The following is a 25,042-nucleotide window of genomic DNA, read 5'->3' on the forward strand; positions in this document are numbered from 1 at the left end:
AAAACAGTGTGCTCAAATTTTTTAAATCCTTGTGTTTTATAAGTTAAGAATTAATTTTGTTCCACTGACAGCTATTTACTCATTGTTTTTAAAGGATTAGCTCACCAGGTTATTGACTGAAGGCCAAGTTAATATTAATAATTTATTAAGTTGTGAATGTTTTCAGAGAGTTTTTTTTCTAACGAGCAAAAAAAAATTTTTTTTTAAGACAGAGAGTGAGAGAGCAAGAGCAGGATGCAGGGAGGACACGGTGGTGGGTAGGGGCAAAGGGAGAGATTCAATTTTAAGCAGGCTCCATGCCCAATGCAGAGCCTGACGGGGCTTCTTTTCAAAGCCCCGAGACCATGGCCTAAGCCAAAATTAAGAGTTAGCTGCTTAACTGACTGAGCCACCCAGGTGCCCCCCCAAATTAAGCTTTTAAACAAAAAGAATATTGATATTTTAAGTTTGTGATATTTTTGAAAAACATTGTTTGCATAGACAGGAAGAATGGATGGATACTATTGAGTGGATTAATGCAGTGTTTTAATATACAAACAGCATGTTTTTCTAGCATGTGTAAGATGAGTATACTTTGAAAAAGCTCTTTAAACTACATCAGAGAAAACTGCTTTTAAAACTATGGCTGCACTTCCATCTTTCATAATCTGTTACTCTTGTTTGGTAATGTTGCCAAAAAATTTATTTAGTGCTATGGTGGTTAAGCCCTTTGATCATCAGTTTACTATCCACCAGATGGGGCCAACAAAACCTATCTTATAAAGGTCTTGTATGGTTAAGTGAGATTTTATATGAAAGCACATTTTCTGACACAAAGTAGGAGTCCAGCAAGTGTTAGTTAATAATATTACTACTTTTCCCATGTAAGGGAAATAAACATGCTTTTGCACAGTAGATCATTTTAGTGGAAAACTTGAACAAGATAAAAACAGAGGCACTTAAAATATCTTTACTCAGTTTTTTTAAATGTTTGTCTTTAAAAGCGTCGTTATCAACTAATGTCAGAACACTATTTACACCTTCTGTCATTCACTTCATAAGTGAGATCTTTTGTGGAAGAGTGATTCATCCTGATTGACAGTTAGTGAGTTTCTGACCAGGGCACTCAGAAGTCTATTAGCGTGGCTGTGGATCCTTGGAACCTTACAGTTGAACTTGTTTATGCTGCTGCTGTCAGTTTCTGATTAGCTCAGCCTCGCCCATGTTTTGACCTATACCAGTTTGCTTTACAAGCTGTTCCCAGGATGGCTAAATTAGAAGAGTCAAGAGTAGAAGCGTCTCAGTTATTTCCATTCACTGGTGAGGTGAGGTGGGAATGTGGATGATAGTACAGAGTGTTTTGTGACTGACTGCAACACAGGATTGATATTAAATTTGTTTTACAAGTTTATTAAAAATGGGATTTTGGGGCGCCTGGGTGGCTCAGCGGGTTAAAGCCTCTGCCTTCAGCTCAGGTCATGATCCCGGGGTCCTGGGATCGAGCCCCGCATCGGGCTCTCTGCTCAGCAGGGAGCCTGCCTCCTCCTCTCTCTCTGCTTGCTTCTCTGACTACTTGTGATCTCTGTCAAATAAATAAAATCTTTAAAAAAAATTAAATTCTAGTATTTTGCCAGGTTTTTATTATGATTAATATAGACCCTATCATTTTTATATCTAAATTAATGCTTCTATAAATAAGTCTGAAAGGATCACCTTAAAATAGATCTAGTATGTCATAGTTATAATGTAGATTATGTTCACTAATAACTTTTTGGCTTACACTATTTTATTTAACAGAGAGCTGATACTAGTCTTTCTCAGTCCTTAATACGTGAAGTGATAAATGAGATTTTACATTCCTAATTAGTGAATGTTTTAGTAAATAGTTATCCTACATTAAAAAAATAATGTCAAGAAAAATAATGTCAATCACTCTCTTAAAGAGGGCCGTTAGAGATGGCAAGTCACAATTCGTTTTCACAACCTGTTTATCCAAGTTGTTACTGGATAGCAGGTAGATAGGTATTGACCATGACAAGCTATTACATAGTGATATCTTAGCTTCATTCATATATCTTGGCTGAGAGAAATATTTATTTCCACATACATGCTCTCTAGGCTCTTAGGTTTTCCTCTAATATAGTAGTATTAAGGGGAGGCCTGTCATCTAATAAGCTAAATATCTTAGAGGGGATCAAACAGCAGGTCCAAGAGGTGCCTTTCAATACCAAGTGATTACAGTGGCTGTTTGCTCCAAAATAAATAGTTTACCCTGAAACTGTTTTAGTTTACACTGCAGTAGGCTTCTTTATGAAAGATATTCTATTGGGAGAAGACACTTTAAGCATGATGCTGCCGGAAATGTATTCTGTATGATATAGTGCCTTGGGATTTGACATAAATTGTGCTTTTCTTTATATTTCTTTGTAGTAGATTCTTACTTTACTTTTTAATTTTAATTTAGTTTATTTTGAGAGTAGATAATAGTGCTCGCTTCGGCAGCACATATACTAAAATTGGAGAGTAGATAATAACTACACATACCACAAAATTCAATGGATAAGTACTGAAAAGTCCTCCTTCTACCTCTGTGTCCCTCAGGCTCCCTAGAGATAACCCGTGTTGAAAACTAGAATTTTATTTCTCTTTGAAACTTCTGTTCCTTTTACATTTCCTGAACTGTTGTTTTTCATTTTTGTAAGGATACATAAAATCATGTAAGAGTGTCATTTTTCTCTTACACAATAAGCATTAAGATTATAACAATGATTTGGGGAGTTACTTTGCAAACTACATTCAAATCAGGGTTTTAAATAAAGCAAATTTCTTTATAGTGATAGTGAAAAAAAAAAGATTATTTTTCCTTGAGATTTCTAGATGTATGTTGAGGAATTGCAAATCTCATGCCAGAGTTTCATAAGGGAAGAAGATCATTAATCTGATATATAAAAATATCTCATTGCCTTAATGTTTATTTCTTTTGTTAATGAAGTTGAGCTTCTTGTCTTGTGTTTATGGGCTTATTGTTTCTTTCCCTGTGAATAGTAGGTTTATGTCCTATCTGTTTTTCTACTCTGCTATTCAGCATTTTCTAATTGATTTATAAGGCACTTTTTGTTCCTTTCATTTTTAGATAGAATAGGGGGGAAATTTGCCCATTGTCATTCATATCTGTTGCACTCATTTTGATCCGTCTTTCATGACTTCTAGACATGTTTTATAGAATGGTGAGAAAGGCCTTTCTAATAGGAGGTTTGGTCAGTTTCATCTTCTAGATTTTTAAATCTGTCTTTGTGAATTCTGTTATTCATGAGTTTATTCATCAACTTAATAAACTATTCACTATTTGCAGTAAATCCACTCAATCGCTCATTTATCTGATATTTATTTAGAATCTACTAAAAGCTACTGTTTTAGGGGCCAGGGCTATGGCAGTGAATAAAGCACACAGTTCCTGCTCCTGTCTGTTTTCGAACAAGCAAACAGGATAACAGCAGCTAAGTGCCAGTGCCATAGCAGGGCGGGAAGGTGAGGCTGTGGGAGAGGTTGGCTCTCAGGTGTCATTAGATTGGGTAGCCTTGGAATGCCTCTCTGAAGAGATGACGTTTCATCTAGAACTGGAGAGCTAAGAAGGGAACAATGGTGCTGTGATCCTGGACAGGGGAATAACGAGTATAAAGGTTGCACCTATGGTACACCTGAGGGACAGCAAGGGGGCAGCGCAGGGGCCTTGTGGCAGTGAGGAGAGGGTGGGGGCCCAGGTCATGGCGGCCTTTGGAAATCAGAGTTTGCTGTTGGGCCTTATTCCAAGTGTATGAAAAGCCTTTTGGAGGCTTTTGAGCAGTAGCCGAGTTGTTCACTGTTGCTTCTATGTGAAGAGCGCATCGGGAGCCACATGATGCAGCAGGAAGCAGGCAGCAGCCCGGTTAGAGGTGGTGGTGCCCAAGACAGAGGAAGAAGTGGAGCTAGAGAAAGGGAGAGGTGTGCACAGGGAGAATTGGGAGAGCTTGCGAGGGTTGGGGGGGATTGCAGCGCTTCCGGTTTATTTTATTTTGGGATGTACGTTTTAAACTTGTAGTATTTATTATTTTTTATAATAGCTTTATTGAACCACACAATTCACAGGCCACACAGTTTACCCATTTAAAGTATACAGTTCAATAATTTTTAGTCGTATTCACGGAATTGTGCAGTCCTTGCCATAGATAATTTGAGAACCCTTTCAGCCCTGTAGGTAGAAACAGGGTACCATTGGCACCCACTCCCCATTTCTCTCCAGCTCTCCTCACTTTAGACAACCACAGTCGACTTCCTGCTTTTATGGATTTGCCTATATGGGACATTTCACACCAATGGAGCCATACACTCTGTGGTCCTTTGTGACTGGCTCTTGTCATTCAACACGCAGTTCTTGCAGGTCGGCCATGTTGTAGCATGCAAGTACTTCCTGCTTTTCTGTGTCTGAATAATGCCTCGTTGTATGGATATACTGCATTTTTATTCATCCATTTATTCCTTGCTGGATATTCAGGTTGTTTTTAGTTTGGGCTATTATGAATAATGTTGCAAAGATACAATTTTTGTATCTGTTTACTTTTTTTTTTTTTTTTAAGTTTTTTAAGACTTTGAGAGAGAGAGAGAGAGAGCACAAGTAGGAGAGCACCAGGCAGAGGGAGAGGGAGAAGCAGGCTCCCTGCAAAGCAGGGAGCCTGATGTGAGGCTCGATCCCAGGACCCTGAGATCATGACCTCACCTGAAGGCAGACGCTTAACCGACTGAGCCCCCCAGGTGCCCCTGTATCTGTTTACTTTTAAACACAAAATATATTTTAATACTTCTGTTTTAAACAGATACCCTGTTTTTTTGTTTTATAGATTCAGTGTCTTCTCAAATCTCTTTGCGTATATTAATTATTTTTTTAAAATTCTCTTATTTCTTGCCAGCCTCTGGGCCATTTGGTTTTTCATTTTGTTCCATTTATTTCCAGCCTGATGGGTTTCTTCAAATGATGATTCTTGTTTGCTTATTCATTCATGTTTAAATTAAGGGAATGGTAGATAGTTGAATCATATCTCCTCTTCATTTCTGTCTGCCTCTGCAGAAGGTCTCTCCCCAAGTGAGCTAGTCTGACTGACATTAGCTTTCTACCTATTGCATGTTCCTTGCTCTGTATCCACTCTGTGGTATTGCTTAATCATGTTATAATTGTCTTCTTTACAACTAGAGATTTTAAGAGCAAATGTCATAGCTAATTTCATTTTGTATATTCAGCTTCTTTTGTACAATGCTTTACAAAGAATAAATAATAAATGTTAAATTTCGTATCCCATGTAATTGCCATGCATTAAAAATGTGTGTATTTTTTTTTTCTAGAGGCGTGGAGCTATTTCCTATGACAGTTCTGACCAGACTGCGTTGTACATTCGTATGCTAGGTAAGCAGTATTTATTTTGTACCCATGTCCATTCATTTTATTATCGTGTAGATTACTTGAGATTAAGATAGTTCTCATTCCGTTGCTTTTCATCACTATTTGGAATAGAAATAATCTATTATTTTGATGTTTAAAAGTCTTAAAACCAGTATTGAATGTTATGTGAATAAAGAGGCATTTTAGAGTAATTAAGTCTCTGATTTAATAACGGGGACTCTATCATTAGTACACAATTTTATTTTTTATTAAGATTTTAATTATTTATTTGACAGAGAGATATAAAGAGAGCACAAGTAGATAGAGCAGCAGGAAGAGGGAGAGGGAGAAGCAGGCTCTCTGCCAAGCAGGGAGCCTGATGTGGGGCTCCCGGGATCCTGGGGTCATGACCTGAGCCGAAGGCAGATGCTTAATGACTAAGCCACCCAGATGTCCCAGGAACCAATTTTAAATTGAACTCTGAGTATTCTTCATAAAAAAGGGTCTGGACTTGTAGAGTTGATGAACTCCTAAAAAGATGTGCATGTTAACATGGACAAAGATGATGCTGTAAAGTACCTGAACACATAGTCCTGTTGTTGCGTGCATTCTCTTCTCACTCGGCTGGCGAGGAACACCATGTGTCTTCTTCCAGTCTCAGTTCTTAAGTTTTTTGTGTATTACTCAAGTCCATAATGTAAAATGAATTTAGATTGTGTATATATGTATCAGTTTTTTCTCTTCTCCCTGTCTTTGCCAGATTTCTCTCATCACACACTCCTTGATCCCTTATACTTAAGGTACAGTTAAGATTCCAGTAGACATATTTACTTCTCTTTTCTTAAAGGAGTCTTCTGTGACTCCTCTCCTCATGCTCAGAATTCCTTCCTCAACTTCTAAGATATTGAGCCATCCATATTCTTCACCTTTCTCTGGGTTTTTTATTTGTTTTTGCCTCTTTGACTAATTCTTTCTCATCCTCTTAACCCTAACTCCAGTGCCCTGTTTTTGCTTTTCTTCCTTTTTTCCCCTCTTTAATTTAACTTGTGTGTCTGCCTTAACTCCTTTCTACTGTAGTATGAATTGTTTCCTCACTAGTGTGTGGTATATTCCTCTTTACTGTCTCTGTCTCTCTCTGCAAACATGTTTGGGATTCTGTTCTCCTGGAAACAACTTTAGATTCATATTTATTTTTTTTTAACTCTGTAGAACATCTCCACATGAGTGTATTGTGGGTATCTCACATTTAATCAAGCAGAAGCACATAGGTGGAGAGGCAGGGAGACTAGCTAAGGAGCAACGTGCAAGAACAACACATTTGTGTTCGCAAGTCTATTCATCTTTCAGTCTTTTGGCATCTCAGAGCATTAACTCTGTTCTTCTGGTTGTCAGGTCGGAAACCTTTGAGTCATTTTTGACTGTTTCTTATCCACTTCATGTCTACTTCATCAGCAAATTCTCTTGGCTGATACCTTCAAAGTATATCCAGAATTTCACCACCCTGATGCTGTTATCATCATTATAGTCACATTGTCGTACATTAGATCTACGAAACTTATCCTGCATAACTGACACATGGTTCCCCTTGAACAGCATCTCCCCATAGCGACCCCTCACCAAGCCATAGATTGCTTCGTTTCTTGCACTCACTCCTTAGCTAATCTGCCTGCCTTTACCTCTGTGCCTCTGCTTGATTCTTTTCTGTGTGGCCAGAGTGAATCTTTTGAGACCTAAGTTAAGTCTGTCTCACTCCTCCATTCAGAATCTTCTGATGGTTTTTAGACAAACAGCCAGAGCTGCTATTATGGCCCATGAAGGTCCAACATGAACTGGCCCTACTACTTCTCTGATCTTCTTTCTCCCACACCTCACTCCAGCCATGCTGGCTTCTTTGCTTAACCTTGAACATGCCAAGCATGCCACCCATTTCAGGGTATATTATTCTTTCTTATGCCCGGAAACCTCTTCCTCCAGATAGCCACATAGGTCACTGCCTCAGTTCTTTTAGGCCTCTGCTTAATTATGTTTGTTTTTCAGCCAGGGCTTCTCTGACCACACTAGCGAGTCCATTCTCCCATACTTTCCCCTCCACACCCCCACCATTCTTCTTTCCTTGCTGTAGTTTTTTCCAGGTTACTTATTACCATCTTCCATAGAATGAAATTCTTGTTTGTTACGATATTTGTCTCCGTGAAAGGATAAGCTTCATGAAGACAGGGACTTTATGTGTTTTGCTCACTGCTGTATTTGCAGTGCCTGACGTGTGGTGGGTGTTCAATAAGAATTAGTTGCAGGTTGAAGGAATCCCCACATGAAAGAGTTGATTCATCATTGTGGGATGGCATGAACCTTGACGGAAATGATGGCCTTACTTAGAGAAACAACAAGTGAACAGGAAGGCCTTCTAGGCAAGCAGAATTCAAGGGCACAGGGCCAGGGACTGAAGACCTAAAAGGTTATGAATTTGGAAGCTGTGGAAGTGTAGTGGGGAAAGTGCTGTCTTTGGAGGTTTGTATCCTGACTCACCCTTTACTAGCTTAGTGACATGGACAGGCTACTTAACTTCTCAAAGTCTCAGTTTCTTCATCTGTAAAATGGGGACTAAGATTCCTACCTCCCAGAGTTGCTTAGAGAATTACATAAAATAGTGCCTATTAGGCACAAAATAGTGTCTGGTATATGCCTCCCATGGTTATTTTGCTATGTGTAGAAGTAGATCTGAAAGTCATATGAATACATGTAGAAACAATATTGAACTTATGAAGGCCAAAGTTTAAGACCCAGCTAAAGGCCTTGGGTATATCCGCTATCAATGAGAAAAGAGAAGATTGGCCAAATTAAACATGTAAGGCAAAATCTTTAACATTTTATTTTTCTGTACATTCATAAAATTGTAAGGTGCTTGAGAATGGGTCATGTATTTTCTTTCATATCTCTTATAATCTGGTGGTCCTGGGCATGGGGTAGACAATATTTTTCTCTCTGGAGGTTCAGTTGTTACATACTTGTCACGTTTCTGAATGCTAACTTTAAAATTTAGATTGTTATTATTATTATTATTATTGAGGTATAGTAAAAAAAAAAAAGTCTATCTAGCCTTACAATTCAATATTGAGTTGTAATTGAATTTGTAAATCCCTTTGAATAGATAAACTCTTAACTCCTTACTCCATATATTTATCATTAGTGAGTCAGTACTTATGAGTATTATACCACATAAACCCTTGTTTCATATGGGAGCTCCTTCCCAAAATGGCAGCCTTCTAAGCTTATGTTTTCTTGATTTTGTCCAGGAGATGTACGTGTAAGGAGTCGAGCAGGATTTGAATCAGAAAGAAGAGGTTCTCATCCATATATTGATTTTCGTATTTTTCATGGTAAGTGTTGGGATATACAGTATTTTTCTTAGGCTTTCAGCAAACTTCAGATTTTCATAAAATAATGTAATTTTTCAAAGGAAAAAGAAAGCTATGTTTGGAATGTTTTAAAAACTCTGAGTCATGATAAATGACACTTTATTTCTAGATAGTATTAGTAAATGCTTAGAGGTGATTAGAATTGTAAAGTATAAAATATGAAAGCTGATACAGTTTTTCTTCTTTCCAATTTAAATGTGAAATTACTTTGGTACATTTTTTTTTCTTCTTGAAATATATATATATACACACAAAATGTTTAAAGTTGTTTTATTCCATGTTTTGTCTTCACTACTCTATAAAAAATGTTTTTGTGCAAATGACATTTCATAAGGTATTTTCATAGTTAAGGTATATCCTGGTTCATTTGAAAATACACTGCCAACTTTAAAGATGTTTCATAGAATGCATATCTTGAAAACAAACATTATGTGGGTCTGGCTCATAATGGAGAAAATGGAAAAAACAGAATTTATAAAACCCTTTAATAGTAAACAATATTATCTGCTTTTGGAGAAGCTCCACTTTTGGTAATGTTGGATAAATTTGGATTAACACTCCAGTTTAAAAAACTGGAAAAACTGGACAAATACATGGAAGACATGTATTGAGTATATCAGAATGCTGTTAAGGTGGAGATGAATCTGGCATTAGGGCTACTTTCCTCCTTAGTAGTATCTGGCAATTCTGGGAAAGGTTGTTGAGAAGCTGAGCAGAGTTTCTGATGGATACTTAAGGCTGAAAAAACAAAAACAGCTGTTGATATCCCACCAGCGTTGGAGCATTGATCCTGGTAAGCCCTCTGCTTGAGTTGGAACCCCAAATTGCTATACCTTAGAAATAAATCCCAGCTATGAAATATCTCAGTCAGTGATTAGATCAGGTGATCTGTGACTTCAGTACCACCTATTTGAAGTAAAATGTTAATCGTCTTTGAAGGAAAGTAACATTACCCCAAGTCTCATATTACCTCTAAATTTTTCATGTACAGTGTCAAGCACTGAATTAAAAATAAAAAAGGCAAAAGGAGATTAGAGAGTGTGACCAGAAATGAAAAGGAAACAACAGTAGAAACATCCACAGGAAATTCCAATGTTGGAATTATTTTACATGAACTTCAAAATAACTAAACATGACTTGCTGATGGGAAAAAAAGACCTGCTTGGGAATTTCAGTAGAGGACTGCAAATTGTGGAAAAAAAAAAAAAAAAAAAAAATCAAATGGAAATTTAAGACTGAAAAAATAACATACCTTAAATAAGAAGTCATTGGAGGTGGTTTTAACAGCAAATAAGACCAAAGTGCAGAGAGAAGTAATGGTTTGGAACATTAGGTCAGAAGGAAATAATTTAGAATGAAATACAAGTAAAAAGTAGAAAATAAATAAAATGGAGTATGTTCTACTTATCGATTGCTCTGTATCTGTCAGGAATCGTGACGAATCTAAGATTCTACTTTATAAGTTAACAAATAAGTTACTGCTTCCCGGATGCTAGCGGAAGACACAAGACTCCTAGGTCAGAGACAAAGGACTTTATTATTCATGGCACAGCAAGCAGCATGAACATTCTATTATGTCAGTTCTTCTAGCCCCAGCACATCCTGCAATGACAACACAGAAGGTTTTATGTGGATACTGTGCACACAGTGAATTTGCAGTGCCCCCATGAATTTAGGGAATATACCCCCTTTTAGAGTCATACTGCTCTTTGTCCCAGAAAAAGATGTTCCTTATCCCTCAAGGTTGCTAGCTGCAAACACAAGAAATGGCCTGGATTGGGTTCTGGTCAGGGCTTGGGATTCTTGGCACAGCCAGGAAGAACATGCAGAGACACTCAGGAGAATACTCTGTGGAGGATTACCGCTCCCAATAGTAACAAATGACTCCCAAATTACTGGCATAAAACAACAGCTTTTTTTTTTTTTTTTTAAATGTTCGTGATTCTGAAGGTCAGGAATGTAGTCAGCATATCGGGTTGGATTTGTCTTTGTTCCACAGTGTTTTGATCTTCAGCAGGGATAGTTCAAACAGCTAGAGGTGGCTTGGATGGCTCCACAGTCCATATGTCTGGGGCCTTGCTTGTTCTGCACATGTCCTCTGCTGGGGCTAGAACATCTCAGATGACTTCTGCACTTTTATATCTGGTGCCAGTGTAGGATGGCTGGAATTTCTGGGGCTGGCCAGCGTTTCTTTCTTTCCATAAATGGCCCTCTCAGGAGAGTTGGACTTCTTCCATGGCAGCTGTTGCCTTCCCCCAGAGCAAGCATTCCAAGAGGGAGGAAATATGGGAACACCTGGTGTCTGAAGATGTGGGCATGGACACGGGCACAACTTCACATTTTCCTATTCTATTGATCAGCTGTGTCATACAGCTTGCCCAGATTCATGCACAGGGGACATAGATCCCACTTGTCAAAGGGAGTAAGGTCAAAAAAATTGTTAATCTTCTAACCTTAATCTGGCACAAAATGTGTTGAATAGGTCATCAGGGTCCCAGGAAAGGTATGGGAAATTAGAGTAGAAGTAGTCTTTGAAAAGAAGATGACCAAGATATCTCCAAAGCTTGAAAAAAGCATATTAAGATACAGATTCAAGAAACATTATGAATCTTAAGTATAGTACCATTAAAAGAAAATCACAGAGTATTAGCATAGTATAACTGAAAACCAAAATCAAAGAGAAATGCTTTCACTCATATGTGAAATTCAAGAAACAAAACAAAAGAGCAAAGGAGGGGAAGGGGAGCAAACCAGAAACAGACTCTTAACTATAGAGAACAAACTGATGGTTACTGGAGGGGAACTGGGTGCAGGATGGGGGGATGGGTGAAATAGAAGATGGGGATTAAGGAGGGCCTTGTTGTGATGAGCACCAGGTGATGTATGGAAGTGTTGAATCACCATATTATACATCTGAAACTAATACTACACTGTATGTTAGCTAACACGTTTAAATAAAAACTTTAAAGATATATATGGGGCATTTTTTAAAAAATTTTTAAAGATAGATTAATTTATTTATTTTCAGCATAACAGTATTCATTGTTTTTGCACCACACCCAGTGCTCCATGCAGTACGTGCCCTCCCTATTACCCACCACCTGGTTCCCCAACCTCCCACCCCCCGCCCCTTCAAAACCCTTCTGGTTGTTTTGCAGAGTCCATAGTCTCTCATGATTCATCTCCCCTTCCAATTTCCCTCAACTCCCTTCTCCTCTCCATCTCCCCATGTCCTCCATGTTCTTTGTTATGCTCCACAAAAAAGTGAGACCATATGATACTTGACTCTCTCTGCTTGACTTATTTCACTCAGCATAATCTCTTCCAGTCCCGTCCATGTTGCTACAAAAGTTGCGTATTCATCCTTTCTGATGGAGGCATAAAACTCCATCGTGTATATGGACCACATCTTCCTTATCCATTCATCTGTTGAAGGGCATCTTGGTTCTTTCCACAATTTGGCGACCGTGGCTATTGCTGCTATAAACATTGGGGTACAGATGGCTCTTCTTTTCACTACATCTGTATCTTTGGGATAAATACCCAGCAGTGCAATTGCAGGGTCATAGGGAAGCTCTATTTTTAATTTCTTGAGGAATCTCCACACTGTTCTCCAAAGTGGCTTCACCAACTTGCATTCCCACCAACAGTGTAAGAGGGTTCCCCTTTCTCCACATCCTCTCCAACACACGTTGTTTCCTGTCTTGCTAATTTTGGCCATTCTAACTAGTGTAAGGTGATATCTCAATGTAGTTTTAATTTGAATCTCCCTGATGGCTAGTGATGATGAACATTTTTTCATGTGTCTGATAGCCATTTGTATGTCTTCATTGGAGAATTGTCTGTTCATATCTTCTGCCCATTTTTTTATATGATTATCTGTTTTGTGTGTGTTGAGTTTGAGGAGTTCTTTATAGATCCTAGATATCAACCTTTTGTCTGTACTGTCATTTGCAAATATCTTCTCCCATTCCGTGGGTTGCCCTTTTGTTTTGTTGACTGTTTCTTTTGCTGTGCAGAAGCTTTTGATCTTGATGAAGTCTATATGGGGCATTTTAAACCTGAGAATAAACTCTTTTCCAAAATGGGAAAGTAAAAGAAATAAATAAATTTTAAAAATATAAAGTAGTGAGAAGAAAAAAAAATGTAGTGAGAGAGAAAAAAAATGATTACTTTCAAAGGAACAGCTATGAGATTGCCAGAAACAGATTCTGTTTCATTTTCAACAGAAGGAAAGATAGCTTCAAAGTGATTGGAAAAAAATAAATTTCAAACTAAGATTTCACGCACAAACTCTTCTAGAGAATAAGAGGAAAAGGACATACTTCACAACTTATTATGTAAAGCCAGCTTAATCTTGATACTAAAACCTGACAAGGATATGACAAGAATAGAAAATCATAGCCACTATCACTCACGAATTTAGGTGAGACATTCTAAGTAACATACTATCAAATTAAATCTGTAATTTATAGGAAAAAATATATTTTGGCCCTATTTGTGTTTTCCCAGAAATAGAAGGCTGGCTTTAACATTTAAAACCAGTCATTGTAATTCATCATATTAATAGATTAAAGGAGAAAAGTCACAGAAAGACCAATATATAAAGGTATTATTTATCACCTTTTCTATTCAGTATTGTTTTGGTGTATCTAGCCAGTACAATAATTCAAGGAAAAGAAATAGAAGATACAAGGATTAGGAAAGAAGAAGTGTAAGTGTCATTATTTATGGATGACATGATTATGTACTTAGAAAGCTATTGGGAGTAATAAGTGAATTTAGCAAGTTTGTTGGTACGAAGACAATATGTAGTTGTATTTTTATAAAGCAGCATTGACAAAATGAAATAACAAATTAAAAGGTCAAATATGTAGGGATCACTCTAACAAAAAATGTGTGTGACTCTTCATAGAAAACTGCATAGAAAAAAGATGCTACAGAAGAAACAGAAGACCTAAATAAATGGAAATATATACTATTGTTCATGGATTGGAAGATATTCAGTATTTTGAAGATGTTGGTTTTTCTTGAATTGACCTATAGGTTTAGTGAAATCATAGTAAAAATCCCAGTAGGTTTTTTTTCCCCCTTTGGTCTAATTGACACACTAATTATAAAACCTATATAAAAATTGAAAAAGCCTAGGGGAGCCTGGCTGGCTTAGTCAGTGGAGCATGTGACCCTTGATCTCATGGTTGTGAGTTTGAGCCCTGCTTTGGGTTTAGAGATCACTTAAAAAAAAAAAAAATGCTAAGATTCTCAACAAGATCCTAGCAAACAGGATCCAGCAGCACATTAAAAAGATTATTCACCATGACCAGGTGGGATTCATCCCTGGGTTACAAGGTTGGTTCAACATTCACAAATCAATCAATGTGATAGAAAAATCAATAAGAGAAGAGAGAAGAACCACATGGTCCTCTCAATTGATGCAGAAAAAGCATTTGACAAAATCCAGCATCTGTTCCTGATGAAAACGCTTCAAAGTATAGGGATAGAGGGAACATTCCTGAACTTCTTAAAATCTATCTATGAAAGACCCACAGCAAATATCATCCTCAAATGGGAAAAGGCTTGCAGCCTTCCCGTTGAGATCAGGAACACGACAAGGATGCCCACTCTCTCCACTCTTGTTCAACATAGTATTAGAAGTCCTAGCAACGGCAATCAGACAACAAAGAGAAATAAAAGGTATCCAAATTGGCAATGAAGAAGTCAAACTCTCTCTCTTCGCAGATGACATGATTCTTTATATGGAAAACTCCAAAGACTCCACCCCCAAACTACTAGAACTCATACAGCAATTCAGTAACGTGGCAGGATACAAAGTCAATGTACAGAAATCAGTGGCTTTCTTATACACTAATAAAATACAGAAAGGGAAATTAGAGAATTGATTCCATTTACTACAGCACCAAGAACCATAAGATACCTGGGAATAAACCTAACCAAAGAGGTCAAGGACCTGTACTCGAGGAACTACAGAACACTCATGAAAGAAATTGAAGAAGACACAAAAAGATGGAAGACCGTTCCATGCTCTTGGATTGGAAGAATAAACATTGTTAAAATGTCTTTACTGCCTAGAGCAATCTATACTTTTAATGCCATTCCGATCAAAATTCCACTGGTATTTTTCAAAGAGCTGGAGCCAATAATCCTAAAATTTGTATGGAATCAGAAGAGACCCCGAATTGCTAAGGAAATGTTGAAAAACAAAAACAAAACTGGCGGCATCACGTTACCCGATTTCAAGCTTTACTACAAAGCTGTGATCACCAAGACAGCATGGTACTGGCATAAAAACAGACACATCGACCAGTGGAACAGAGTGGAGAGCCCAGATATGGACCCTCAATTCTATGGTCGAATAATCTTTGACAAAACAGGAAAAAATATACAATGGAAAAAAGACAGTCTCTTCAATAAATGGTGCTGGGAAAACTGGATAGCTATATGTAGAAGAATGAAACTCGACCATTCTCTTACACCGTACACAAAGATAAACTCGAAATGAATAAAAGACCTCAACATGAGACAGGAATCCATCAGAATCCTAGAGGAGAACATAGGCAGTAACCTTTTCGATATCAGCCACAGCAACTTCTTTCAAGATATGTCTCCAAAGGCCAAGGAAACAAAAGCGAAAATGAACTTTTGGGACTTCATCAAGATCAAAAGCTTCTGCACAGCAAAGGAAACAGTCAACAAAACAAAAAGGCAACCCACAGAATGGGAGAAGATATTTGCAAATGACAGTACAGACAAAAGGTTGATATCCAGGATCTATAAAGAACTCCTCAAACTCAACACAAAACATAATCATATCAAAAAATGGGCAGAAGATATGAACAGACACTTCTCCAATGAAGACATACAAATGGCTACCAGACACATGAAAAAATGTTCATCATCACTAGCCATCAGGGAGATTCAAATTAAAACTACATTGAGATATCACCTTACACTAGTTAGAATGGCCAAAATTAGCAAGACAGGAAACAACGTGTGTTGGAGAGGATGTGGAGAAAGGGGAACCCTCTTACACTGTTGGTGGGAATGCAAGTTGGTGAAGCCACTTTGGAGAACAGTGTGGAGATTCCTCAAGAAATTAAAAATAGAGCTTCCCTATGACCCTGCAATTGCACTGCTGGGTATTTATCCCAAAGATACAGATGTAGTGAAAAGAAGAGCCATCTGTACCCCAATGTTTATAGCAGCAATAGCCACGGTCGCCAAATTGTGGAAAGAACCAAGATACCCTTCAACAGATGAATGGATAAGGAAGATGTGGTCCATATACACAATGGAGTATTATGCCTCCATCAGAAAGGATGAATACGCAACTTTTGTAGCAACATGGACGGGACTGGAAGAGATTATGCTGAGTGAAATAAGTCAAGCAGAGAGAGTCAAGTATCATATGGTCTCACTTTTTTGTGGAGCATAACAAAGAACATGGAGGACATGGGGAGATGGAGAGGAGAAGGGAGTTGAGGGAAATTGGAAGGGGAGATGAATCATGAGAGACTATGGACTCTGCAAAACAACCAGAAGGGTTTTGAAGGGGCGGGGGTGGGAGGTTGGGGAACCAGGTGGTGGGTCATAGGGAGGGCACGTACTGCATGGAGCACTGGGTGTGGTGCAAAAAACAATGAATACTGTTATGCTGAAAATAAATAAATAAATATATATATTTTTTAAAAACCCTAAACTAAATAAAATCTTAAAAAAAGAGAGGAAGGAGGGAAGAAAGAAGAGGAAAGGAGAGAAAAGGAGGAAGGAAGGGCAAGCCCAAATTTTAGTCAAGACAATCAAAAATAATAAGAACCATGTGTTGTTGCAAAATTTGCTCCTCCCAGGGGTGCCCCGGGTGGCTCAATCAGTTAAATGTCTGACTCTTGATCTCAGCTCAGGTCTTAATCCCAGGGTCATGAGTTCAAGCTGCGCGCTGAGCATAGAGCCTACTTTAAAAAAATAAAAATAAAAAAGTTAGTCCTCCCAGATATAAAGTCTTATTATAAACTATAGTTATAATTTTAAACTAGGGTGATATTGGTTCAAAGCCTGACAAAAATCGATAATAAAACACTGTAAAATAAAGTTCAGAAACAGATTCACACACATTGTGGTTGTTTGATTGGTGACAAATATGGTAATGCAGCATGGAAAAGATTATCTTTTAAATAAATGGTGCTGAATCAACTGGCTACCCATGTGGGGAAAAAAATGAATCTTGACCCATTATTCACACGATATGTGAAAAAATCAAATTTAGGTGTATTTAGTTTTCCATCTTGTACTGGTAAGTCAGATAATATGAGGAGTAAGAATTGATTTAGTGATATGGAGGTAGTGGTGGGGGAAACCTGATGATTAAATGAATTTAAGAGAACATAGAAGATAGATGTAGCCATTACAGACTACTCCTTTAGAGACTTTCGCTGCAAAGAAAAGGAAAGAGAGTGAGGCAGCTGACAGGGGAAGTGGGATCACTTAAGCTGGAAATTAATAGCCAAGGCTAGAAAACAATGGAAAACACCTGGAAATTTGTAAGTGCTGAAATAAATACTTCTTGAGTCAAAAGGCAATGGAAACTGACTTTGCAGACTTTTAAAAAGTGATGAAGACTATATATAAAAACCTGTGAAAATTCAGGCAAAATTCAGTTATAAAGCAGTGCTTACAGGAAAATTCATAGCTTTAAAAATATTTACGTTAATAAATGAGAAAGTGGAACAAGTGCATTAAATAGTCAAGTTCAAGAAGTTAGAACAAGAAAGTACACCTAAAAAGAGATGAAGAGAGCATTTAGTAAAGATTAAAACCAGAAATTAATGAGTTAAGAAAAGAAAACGAAAATAAACTAAGAACTGGTTCTTTACAACAAAGTAGATAAACTGCTGGCTGACTTAAACGGATTAAATAAAGCAAATATGAATACTTAAAAACTAATCAGATGCAGGGAGGAATCCTTATAGATACAAGGGAAATTAAAGAATAAAAATAGACCACTGTGCTTACTCTTATTAATTTGTGTTTAGGAAAATACTATTTTCAAGTAAAAATGTGGTTTATGTTAATATGGGTTTATGATGTTTTTTTTAAAAAACCTATTTTATAGAGCATTTTTAGGTTGAATGCAAATTTGAGAGGAAGTACAGAGATTTCCCACATATCCTCACACCACGAATGCATAGCCTCCTCTATTATCAACATCATGAGACTGTGATATGTTTGTTATAATTGATGAATGTACATTGAGACATCATAATCACCCAAAGTCCATAGTTTACATTAGGATTCTTTCCAGGTGTTGTATGTTCTATGGGCTTGGACAAATATATAATAATATGTATCCATTGTTACAACATGTAGAGTGTTTTCACTTCCCTAAAAATCCTTTATGCTCCACCTATTCATCCCCCCTTTTCCCAGCCGTTGGCAACTACTGATCTTTTTACTTTATCCATAGCTTTGCCTTCTCCAGAATGTCATATAGTTGGAATCATACTGTTAGTGGCCTTCTCAGATTGGCTTTTTTCACATGGATAATATGCTATTTAGGTTACACATAATCTTTTCATGACTTGATAGCTTATTTCTTTTTAACACTGAATAATGTTCCATTGTCTGGATGTACCACAGCTTATTTATCCTTTCACCTACTGAAAGACATCTTGGTTGCTTCCAGGTTTTGTCACTTTTGAATAAAGCTGCTACAAACATCCATGTGTGGGGTTTTGTTTGGATGTGACTTCTATGGGTGAATACCAAGGAGTGTGATTGCTGGATTATATGGCAAAAAATATGTTTAGCTTTGTAAGAAACTGCGAAACTGACTTCCAAAGTGGCTATACCTTTTTGTATTCCTACCAGTAATGAATGGGAATTTCTGTTGCTCCGTATTCATATCAGTATTTGGTGGTGTGTTCTGGATTTTAGCCATTCTAATAAGTACGTAGTGGTATCTCATTTTATTTTTTTTTTTAAAGATTTTATTTATTTATTTGACAGAGAGATCACAAGTAGGCAGAGAGACAGGCAGAGAGAGAGGAGGAAGCAGGCTCCCTGTGGAGCAGAGAGCCCTATGTGGGGCTCAATCCCAGGACCCTGAGATCATGACCTGAGCTGAAAGCAGCGGCTTAATCCACTGAGCCACCCAGGTGCCCCTGGTATCTCATTTTAATTCGAAATTCCCTGTGGGTGATCTTTTCATTTGATTGTCTGCCATCTGTGTATCTTCTTTGATGAGGTGTCTGTTCAGGTTTTGGATCATTTTTTAAAATCATTGTTTTTCTTGTAGAATTTTGAGTTCTTTGTGCACTTTGAATATTAGTCCTTTATCAGATGTGACTTTTGCAAATATCTTCCTTCATTCTGTGGCTTGTCTTCTTATTCTCTTGGCACTGTCTTTTGCAGAGCAGAAGTTTTTAATTTTAATGAAGTCCATCTAAAACCAATTTTCTTTCATGGGTCATGCATGTCTTTGATATTGGTTCCAAAAAGGCATTTCAGTACCCAAGGTTGTCTAGATTTTCTCCTGTGTTATCCTCTTAGGAGTTCTTTAGTTATGTCTTTTATACATATACATACAGGCCCGTGATCCATTTTGAATTAGTTTTTGTGAAGGATGTAAGGTCTGTGTTTAGATTCATTTTTTTGAATGTGGATGTCCAGTTGTTCCAGCACCTTTTGTTTGAAGAGACTGTGTTTGCTAGTGTATTGCTTTTATTCCTTTATCAAAGATTAGTTGGCTGTATTTATGTGGATTTATTTCTGGGCTTTTTACTTTGTTCTACGATCTATTTGTCTCTTCTTTTGCCAATACCACACTCTTGATCGTTGTAGCTTTATAGTAAGTCTGGAAGTCGGGTCAATTCAGTCTTCTAGCTTAGTTTTTCTCCTTCAGTAATGAGTTGTCTAGTCTGCGTCTCTTGCCACTTTTTATAAATTTTAGAATTAATTTGTTAGTATCCATAAGATAATTTACTGGGATTTTGATTGGGATTGCATTGAAACTATGGATCAAGTTGAGAAGAACTGACATGTTGATAGTATTGAGTCTTCCTATCCATGAACATGGAATATCTCCATTTATTTACTTCTTTTGATTTCTTTCATCCCAGTTTTGTAGTTTTCCTCATGTAGATCTTATTCATATTTTATTAGATTTATATCTAAGTATTTCACTTTGGGAGCATGCTAATGTAAATAGTATTGTGTTTTTAATTTCAAATATCATTTGTTTATTGTTGGTATATAAGAAAGCAATGAACTTTTCTTTATTAACCTGTATCCTGCAATCTTGCTGTAATTGTTTATTAGTTTCAAGAGGTTTTTTTGTTTGTCTATTCTTTCAGATTTTCCATATAGACAGTCATGTCATCTGTGAGCAAAGAAAGTTTTGTTTCTTCCTTCACCATCTGCCTATGTTTTATTTTCTTTCTTTTCTTATTGCATTAGCTAGGATTTCTAATACGATTTTTAAAAGAATGGTGAGAGGGGATATCCTTACCTTCTACCTAATCTTAGTGGGAAACTTTCAAGTTTCTCACCATTAATTCTCACCAAAATACTATAACGTATTTTTGTTGTGGAGTTTTTGTAGACGGTCTTTATCAAGTTGAGAACATTCCCTATATTCCTAGTTTACTAAGAGTTTTTAATCAAGAACAAGTGTTGGACTTTGTCAAGTACTTTTTTTGCATTTATTGGTATGATCATGTGTTTTTTTCTAAGTCTGTTGACTTGTTGGATTACTTTAATTGATTTTTTAATGTTGAACCAGGCCTGCATGCTTGAGTTAAATTCTACATGGTTATAGTGTATAATTCTTTTAATACTTTTTTGGATTTGATTTGCTAATATTTTGTTGAGGATTTTTTTACCTGTACACATAAGAGATAACTGGTCTATAGTTTTCTTTTTCTTAGAACACCTGTGCCTGGTTTTAGTAGTGGAGTAATGCTGGCCTCATAGAGTGAATTAGAAGTATTCCTTCCCTCTCTTTTCAGTCTTCTGAAAGGGATTGTGGAGAATTGGTATAACTTGTTCCTTAAGGGTTCACCAGAATTTACCAGTGAACCCATCTGGGCCTGATGGTTTCTGTTTTGGAAGGTTACTACTTATTGATTCCATTTCTCAAATACAGGCCTATTCAGATTGTCTATTTATTCTTGTGTGAGTTTTGGCAGACATTTACCGTGAGAACTTAGACCACTGGAAGTAAATCTCACAAAATGTTGGGCCTCCCATGACTGGATTTCAGAGCTGTCTGCACCAGGCTTTCAGAAATTCATCAGTTATAGTTCAGATTTCCCTACCCTGGCATTGGTTCCCAAGGAGGTTTCTGTGAGTCTGTGCTCTAGTAAATTGTTACTGTCTCGAATCATCTATTGGTCTCTCCATTCTTGAGGGCAGTGGTTTTTCCTGTGCCCTCCACCTCTCGTGAATACTAGAAGAGTTGTTGATTTTTCAATCTTGCACTTTTTACTATTGTTACAACAGAGCAACAGTTTCCAAGTTTCTTTTATGTGGATATAGAAACTCAAAGTCCTATTATTGTATTTTAAAGCGAAATGACAAATAAGTATTTACAAATTTTGTTTTAATTTCTATCATGGTAAATATCAATAGCTGTAACTCACCTAAGCTAAAGCTCTTTGATGCAGTCAGTAATTTTAAAGAGTGTGAAGGAGTTGGGAAAAGCAACATGTTTGAGAAAGTTGCGGAGGAGTTACCTCTCTAAAATCATGAGGTCTAGAGATTTCCAGGCATAGTCTTCTGGGATCTTTAAAAGACTGATGATTGTTTTTAAGAAGCAAGTATACTCTTACTATAAATGTCTATAAAAAAAAGTTCAAAAAATATTAGCAAAAAGGATTCCAACCGCATGAAAAGAACAATAGTCCAGCCTCAGTGAGTTTGTTCTGGGGAGGAACACAAGCATGATTTAATATTTAGGTTTTGTGGGGGCTTTTGTAGCAATACATTGATAACATTCATTGCTTCTAGGAGGAAATGGGTGGCTTGGGAAGATGAAAGAAAAAGATTTTTTGTTGTAGACTCTTTTGAATATTGATTCATGTGAATGTATAATTGAAAAGCTTAAATAAAATTACTTTTAAATATTGTAATATACAAAGATTGGCTATGAATAGGGATATCAGTAAAAAGGTTAAGTCTAAATATTGACAGTATTATATAGAAAGGTACAGTTGTCTTGGGAGTTTCTAGTATAACCCCTTGCCTTTCACTGAATTTAATGAAATAGAGGATTTGAAAAATATAATTATCAAGTGTCAATTTAAATGAAGGACATAGTGGGACATGTTGGGAGAGGGAAGTTACAAATGACCAAATTGTTGGAAGTACTCTCTAGTGGAATTAAAATAGGATGGATACCTTCTAAATCATAATCATAACAAAACCAGGAGCAAGTAATATAACATCTGAAGGACAAAATGAGAGCAGACCAAAGATATTGATGATAGTAATAAAGGTAAAGGGATGAGATACTCCTTCTAAGAGATGAAGATGCTCAGACTAGGTAAAAAATGAAACCTAATGACATAGAATGGTTGAAAACAGTATGAAGCAGTACCGGGCTTGAACATGTTAAATTGGATTTGGGGACTTAACACTTGGATCCTGATCTGGTGATTTAGACCCATTGTAGCTACCGTGTGGTATGGTATCTTATAACTCTTGACCTCATTACACTGATTGTTTACAAAAAGTGACAAAAGTCTAAGAGTCTAGGTTGTAGTTGGAAAATTGGCTCACTTTAGAATTGGTTCTATAGTTACTGCAAAACAGTGTCTCTAAGCTAAGACAATAATAAAATTTGGAGGGTTTTTTTAAATAGAAAAAAATGAATCATTTTTTCCTACTGGTAGTGTGGGTACTGTTTATCGCAGAGCTTAGAATTCTTAAAAGAAAAAACCTTAATCTAGTATGTTTTGTGAAATGTGATCTAATCTGAGTGAGCACATGCTGCTGCTATGACTAAAACCTCCCATGAGCCATCTCCAGGAGCCTTCTCTTCTGCAGACTTGGGTGGAAGGCACCTACCTACCCTTAAGTAGCTTTCCAGGATACGTTTAAACCTTCAGAGGGACTGAAGCACTTGAAAGACTTTAGTAATGTGTCTTCTCCTATGCATATATATAATTAAAAATAGCATCTTACTTTTCACAATGGCACAAAACATTGCAAGCTCAAGTTAGAATAGTTTTTAGATGTTCGGATTGCAAATTTCTAGATAAGTGTATTAGATTGATTAAAGTTAGAGTTCTCTCTACATAGAGCTCCTTAACACCTCTTCTGTGCATCTCTGTGGTTGTAACTTGAGGTCACTCTTAATTTCCCTGTTGTAAAATTCCTGTCTCTTTCTGCTCTTCTGTTGCTTAAATCCAGTCTGTATTAAATTCCATGTGTTCTGTAGCCGGAAATAACTGCCACACTTCTTTCCTCTCTGTCCTCTTTTATCTCTTCTCCTGCTTGATTCAGACCTTCATCACCCCTGTCTGGGATTATTCTGGCATTATCTTAAACATTGTTAAGATTTCTCTCCTGCAATCTGTCCTGTACTCTGTACCCAAAGTTGGGTCTTTCTAAAGAGAGGGAAAGCTTAAAAAGTAGGGGAAAATGCATCACAATTGGTAAAGAGATGTAGTATGCTATTAGCATATTAATTAAGACTATTTTTTGTCAGTAATTTTGTGTTCTCTGTGTTTTATCTGTGAGGTGCTGATATTTAAATGCTGGAATAGTTGTAACTGATTTCTGGATTATGATTTGCTCCATGCTGACATATTATCTTTACTAATTTACCTGGGAATTAGACATCTACACTGCAATATTGAGCTTTTCTATTAGTATTTTTTATAATACAGTTTATAATAAAGTGTTTAGGTTTACAATATCAAGGTGACTTCTCTCTCTCTCTCTTTTTTTTTGTGCCGAAACCTGGAATCAAACTCAAGGTGACTTCTCAAGAGAGCTGCCTCATTAGGGAAAATTCTGTAGATATTACAGGTTTTTCTGCCTTGAGTTTTTGTTGTTTGGATTGTCTTTTTTCATAAATCTGTCTTCTCTTAAGGCCCATAAATTTATTTTCACAATAGGCTATTGAGTCTTTCTGAAAGGGTGTAAAGAAACAACAGAAGAAAATCAGTTCAACACAGAAATACCTTAAATGCAGAAAGAGTGCTCAGCCTTACTTCTAAACAGACAAATTCCTGTCAAATTTAGGAGGTTTAACTGTCTGTTCCAGTGCTGGTGATAGTAACATTGTGACAGGCTCTAGGGGGGCAGTTCCTCAGTCTGCATTAAGAGTTTTAAGAAGATTTTTCCTTTGATTTCACCACCAGAAATGTATGGAAAGGGAATAATCACATGTAAATGTTAATGTATGTCCAAATATGTTCACTTTGGCTTTGTTTATAATAGGAAATGCATTAAATTTTGGTATTATTGACTGAAGTATTTAGAAGTAAAAAGCCAGAATGTTTATAACCTGCTCTCAGATATTCAGAAGGAGAATCGTGTACACACACACACACACACACACGCTGTGCAAATGTTAAAGCAATGGAACAAAATGTTAACAACGACAAATCTAAAGGGTAAAGAGTAAAGGGTATTCCTTTTACTATTTAGTTTGCAACTTTTTGTATTTTAGATCTGTATTTTGAAATGATTTCCAAATAGAAAGTTTGGTGATCATGTGCTTATTAAAAAGGATGGGTTTTTATTCAGATTATGTATTCGTTAAATAACTGGTAGTAGACCGGTTCTGTGGCTGTGCCTACAGAACTGAGAGAGTCCAAACTTTGGGAAGATGATTTGAAACTTACTATATTCATTGCTACAGAGGATGGAGGGATTTCGATGATCAAGAATCCTCCTTGCCAAGAAGTGTTTCCCAAAAATCTGGAATAAATCTGCAGTCAGGGTTATTAGTCTGGCATCTTTGTTGCAATGATTCTGCTTTAATCAATAAATTCTGCTATATCTTTAAGTTTTTCCTGAAATGGATGTATTGCACAGAAGCTTTTATTGTTAACCAGATTTTACTTTTCCTCTTTTGTCTCTGATGCTTTAGTGGGCAGCTCATGCTAACTTCTATGTGCATTTATTAGGTATTATTGTGGTTCTGTGGGACAAGACATCAAAAATGTTTCCCAGGTATCATTTCTCACTGAAGGGAATTTCTGAAGCATTCTTT

The 25,042-nt window shown here is 36.8% G+C and overlaps 1 protein-coding gene across 3 annotated transcripts in view; it reads left to right on the top strand.

Annotated features, from left to right (window-relative positions):
- PDE7A (phosphodiesterase 7A) overlaps window positions 1-25,042 on the top strand; it is a 123,832-nt gene that overhangs the window by 52,376 nt on the left and 46,414 nt on the right. For all 3 annotated transcript variants that reach the window (XR_006819566.1, XM_046011052.1, XM_046011041.1), the window contains exons 2-3: window positions 5,353-5,413; window positions 8,683-8,766. Coding sequence is in view for 2 of the 3 variants with exons in the window: in XM_046011052.1 (XP_045867008.1) it covers window positions 5,353-5,413; window positions 8,683-8,766 (145 nt within the window). In the remaining variant the exon portion in view is untranslated. The remainder of the gene's footprint in view (window positions 1-5,352; window positions 5,414-8,682; window positions 8,767-25,042) is intronic.

This window comes from Meles meles, chromosome 1, assembly GCF_922984935.1.
Source record: "Meles meles chromosome 1, mMelMel3.1 paternal haplotype, whole genome shotgun sequence".
NCBI classification, from domain to species: Eukaryota; Metazoa; Chordata; class Mammalia; order Carnivora; family Mustelidae; genus Meles; species Meles meles.